General features: G+C 40.1%; 1 protein-coding gene across 1 annotated transcript; it reads right to left on the bottom strand.

Moving 5' to 3' along the window:
* Positions 1-202: 202 nt before the first annotated feature.
* On the bottom strand, positions 203-4,480 carry LOC107815833 (uncharacterized). The gene is made up of 7 exons (XM_075251034.1): positions 3,899-4,480; positions 3,078-3,116; positions 2,821-2,891; positions 1,329-1,393; positions 1,014-1,103; positions 832-924; positions 203-711 (listed from the first exon to the last, which is right to left on the bottom strand). Exons 1-7 carry the CDS (start codon positions 4,330-4,332, stop codon positions 274-276), a joined length of 1,230 nt encoding a protein of 409 aa, XP_075107135.1. The 5' UTR covers positions 4,333-4,480; the 3' UTR covers positions 203-273.
* Positions 4,481-4,709: the final 229 nt, after the last annotated feature.

Below are 4,709 nucleotides of genomic sequence, written 5' to 3'. Positions count from 1 at the left end.
ATACATAGTACTGGCTAGAGAGTCTATCGCGCGCTAAGCCACCATTACCTCCCCCCCCCCCCCTCCTCCCACAAAAAAAAAAAAAAAAAAAAAAACCATTGGGAGTTATCCAAGTTTTACTACTACAAGATATTATACAAGCTTTGGATAATTGGAATCATCTTTGTGATTCCTTTTGGAGAAGCTGCTACTAAGCTGGATATCTGATCAAATAAATCATTTAATAGCAGTCCTTAAAACCCCCGCTCAATCAAACACTAACTATTTGCAAAGCTAGCACTGACTATACACATTTGCAAGATTGCCAGCACCTAACTTCTTGTGCATCCAGTCAATGATATCCTGAGCAATTTCTTCACGCTCGGGCTCAAACAGAAGGTCATGCAAGAACCCATCATAAAGTTTAATGTCCTTGAACTCAGAAGCGGCCTCATTGTACAGATCTTGAGAAGCCAACGGATCAGTGACTCTGTCAGCAGTTCCATGGAGGACTAAGAATGGGACAGTGACAGACTTGAAATTCCGCATCAAGTAAGAGGAGATGCGCAGAATCTCATGGCCTGTCCTAACCCTCAAGGGTCCAGTATACACTAGAGGATCAGAATACTTGGCCACCAGTGCTGCAGGATCCCTTGAAACAGGAATCCCCCTTTTGTGAGAACCTTTGAACTGGTACCTAGGTGCAACCAATGAAAAAATTGGTGCCACGGCCTGCATTTGGATGACGAACATAATATTAAAGAGTGCATGCAAAGAAGACATTGCTGATCAGAAAGTCATCTAAAGCAGACAAACATAATCATATAATTTCATCAAAAAGTAGGACCTTACAGTAACAATAGGATTTGCAGGTTTCACACGCAATGCTGGTGAAGTCAATATGATGCCCTCCAGCATGTTTTCAATGTGTGAATAAGAAGCTGCCTATGAAAGGGAGCAGATTATCAGTAGAATAATTAATGAATACTAAAGTTTCCAGAATTGTTGAAGTTACTTCACTTCCAAAGACTTACCTTTAATACCACCGCTCCTCCAGTTGAATGGCCAAAGAGGAAGCATGGTACACCAGGATTCTCAAACTTGACCTTCTCCAAGAAAGCCCCCTGTATAAACGGGAGAAGCAGTTAGGTAATCTGGTGAGCCCTATGGAAGGGACTAAGACAATAGTGAGTGAACGATGCATGTAAATGGAGATCACATCCTCAGCTTGTTAATTAGGAATTGATATCCAGTTCAAGAAATAGATGTGGAACTGAATCCTCAAGGCAAAGAGTTCCAGATATATAGCAGACATGGAACATGAAATATTAAAACAGGAACCAACTTACCGTGTCGGCTACAACATGGTCCAAAGATGGCACATATCCATGTAATCCATCACTCCCTCCATGACCTGTCACATGGAGCAATTATGTCATTTGCATAGAACTATTAACAACCACTTCGAATACTAGCCCAACCTATCATAGCAATCAGTTAAGAGAAGCTTCATGTCCATGAACCCGGAAAATATAGCATCACATACTTAATGCATATAACTCAAATGAAGGCATTTTTGAAAGGGAAAAAAAACTTTGCAAGGTATCTGTGAGAGAACAGTATAATCCTGATAAGAGACCAGCTAGCAAAGAAGCATCAGTGAAAGAGAAACCACTGAAGAACTTCATCCCCAAAAAAAGAGGACCACCGAGGAAGAGATATAATGAGAATGTTAACAGATAAAGTTATGCATGCATAGTGGTGGCAAAATGGTTAAAAGAAAACAGTTAACCACCCATATTATCCACCCAAAAATGGGTTGGATAATGAATTTTTAAAAACGGGTCAAATATGGATAAGAATCATATTATCTATTTTTTTTTTTTTTTATTTGCACCGGGTGTCCGAGTCTCTTCGAACCCCGACTATTCCCGGGGATGCACAGGCCCTCGGCAAGGAGTTTCAAATTGGGGGTTCCTCAAAGTAAGGAGACTAAGAATTCTCCCAGAAGTGATCATATGCGAGAAGTCATGGGTAACCATATTATCCGCCGGTTAATCCGTTTTTTTATCCGTATTAAATATGGGTCGGGTCGGGTAATTGATCCGTATTTTCATTACCCGCCTCGACCCAAACCATATCCGACCCGATCCGCCCGTTTGCCACTCCTATGCATGCACTTCATTAAGAACACAGACAGGAAGAGAAGTTAGAGAAGTGAGGAGAAACAGAAATTTTTCATTCAGTTATCTAAGTTTACTACACTGCACGTGCTATTATATACACAGCACACTGATATGTCTTTACACTATCATCGATATTACTAAATGCCCTCGGAAGATTTAAGCAAACAAGTATGGTGAGGACTGAGGATAACTGATATTTTGCAGGAAGATGATGACCAAATGGAATCCCACCTTAGATCATGGAAGGTTCGCCAGCTATATTGCTTTTCAAAGATACCGTTATGGATTGATGACCAGACCACTGCGTTTGGAAAGAGAAGTAAAGCAAAGCAGGGCCAGACAGGGAATGTGTCCCAGCTTTTTCAGGCACGTGCGGAACTTGATTGGGAAGAGATAGAGTGAGAATGACAATAGATGAAGTTATACACGCACTTCATTAAGAACCATAAGTATCCCATTTCTCAACCATCCTAACTACAAGGCAAGTCATTCTTAGCACCCTAAGTATGACCATTACACTTTCACATGATTCTGATGAAATACTAGTATGTAAGATGATAAAGAGGTCACTGCAGATAAGTGATAAAGGCAGTATCAACTGATTGACCTCTACACAATTTAAACAGGTCATCAAAAAAGGGCAGGATAAAGGTACCTATCCAGTCCATCGCATACACCCCGAAGTTGCAGGAGTTCAGTTGTCTAGCAAAATGAGCATATCTTCCACTGAAAATGAAATATAAAAGGAATATTATTATCCAGCAAGCGCCAAACCATAGATAAGCATTGTACTGTATTCAGTACTGAAGTAAGAAGGCTCAAACAACTCGCATTAGCCAAGACACCTAATCTTCAAACAGCAGATATCCCTCCCCTCCCCAAAAGATTAAAAAAGTTCACCAAACATTTTACCTGTGCTCATTCAGTCCGTGGATGACGATAATTATGCCCCTGATACAAAAAAACTAGCCAATAAGAAACAATTACAGAAAAACACTGAAAACGTCACAAAAGAGATAGCTGAGTTGTAGCAGATTGGAGAACACAAATATCAAAATTCGCAGCACTGTTACTCCTTGGATCAATCAAAAAGAGTGAATTTAGACAGAAAAACTGAATAAGCCCATCTTTTAGTTCCTCTGTTAATGTGATCAAATCAAATATATCAAATGTGGTGTAGCCTAGATAGAAATGAGAAATAGTTCCATTGGGTTTTATACATGGTATATTTAACTGCATTCTGTACTAAATTAAATGAAACTCTTCTAACGACTCCGATGAACCAATCAGGGGGTCGTCGCTATGCAACCATGCAGTTATGTTTTCCATTCTTTTAAGCTGAAATAATCCAAATTACGCCATCCCCAAACAACCATGACCAAGGAAAAATTCTTTGCCGCGTGACACAGCTGGTACCAAAATCAAAGTCTTACTAGTAAATAAAATACACAAAGTAAACATTTTGCATCTTCATTCATTTAATTTGTTCGTTTTGATTTTTCCTCCCATACATTAGCTCCCCACACCTCAACACACATAGTCAACTGTGATTGCAAAACTGATAAACATTATCTACGGCTAAATTCAAAATTAATTAGCTGTATGAATCCTTAATTTTCAATTCCTCTATTCATATCTAATTTAGATGATTTATCATAATTTTACTTTCTATTATGAAGATATTACTAAATAAAGCACGAAAATTAGCAAACAGAGAGGAAACTTGAACATACTTCAATTCACCGGAAACCGGGAACCATGATCGGCAAAACAAAGCATTCCGACGGACACTAAAGAACAAAGACGTGTTCCACCGGCACTGGCAATCGTCATCGCCGGTCTCATTCTCAACCACCATTTCTAACGCCTCCGCAAGCGCCCTCCTTCTCTGCGTATCCTCTTCATCTCTCCGCAGAGCAAACTTCCTCCTCTTCACCGTCGTGGTCGACGTGGCCGCAGAAGACGGTGAAGGTGGAGGAGACGACGGCGACGTGGAAAACCGGCGTCGAGATAACAGAATTACCCACAGGAAAATGGACTGCAGGAAGATTGTTAATCGCCGGAAAGTTTCGTATGAGAAAACCGACCGCCGGAGATTTTTGAATAACGGAATTATCCGGCCACTTGCGCCGGAGGTTAACTCCTCCACCGGCGACGATGATTCCATCAAGAAAATGCGATATGTTGAACGAGATAAAATTGGAAACAAGATATATGGAAATAGAGAGGAATTGAAAAATGAAAAAATGGGGAGAAAAGAAATTTACAGAGGAAGTTTTGGTAGGGTATTTATAGAGAAAATGTGAAGGGTTTTTTGGACCTAAAAAGGAAACAAAAATTTATTTACAGAGAGGAGGAGGAATGAGGATGATGACTTTTTGGCTTTTGCTGAGAAGGTAAACGTTGACAGGAAGATACACAAGGTTTGATTCTCTGCGGAGGCGGTACAGGGTTATATATCTAACTGGTGACGTGGATGATTTCTATTGGTTGTTGGGCTAGAAAGTCAAAATAGGAAGGTGAAAAGAGGTAAGTTACACATTT

The sequence above is a fragment of the Nicotiana tabacum genome, chromosome 1 (genome assembly GCF_000715075.1).
Source record: "Nicotiana tabacum cultivar K326 chromosome 1, ASM71507v2, whole genome shotgun sequence".
Classification (NCBI taxonomy): domain Eukaryota; kingdom Viridiplantae; phylum Streptophyta; class Magnoliopsida; order Solanales; family Solanaceae; genus Nicotiana; species Nicotiana tabacum.
The sequence above is the reverse complement of the archived record's forward strand: the minus strand, read 5'-3'. Positions and strand labels throughout refer to the sequence as shown.

Bases quoted from the DNA above. Each gene is read 5' to 3' on its own strand.
- LOC107815833 (XM_075251034.1), bottom strand. From the start codon at position 4,332: ATGGAATCATCGTCGCCGGTGGAGGAGTTAACCTCCGGCGCAAGTGGC. The intron at 3,117-3,898 runs GTATGTTCAAGT...TTTTTGTATCAG, and splicing joins CCGGTTTCCGGTGAATTGAA to GGGCATAATTATCGTCATCC. The intron at 712-831 runs GTAAGGTCCTAC...ATCCAAATGCAG, and splicing joins CTGCAAATCCTATTGTTACT to GCCGTGGCACCAATTTTTTC.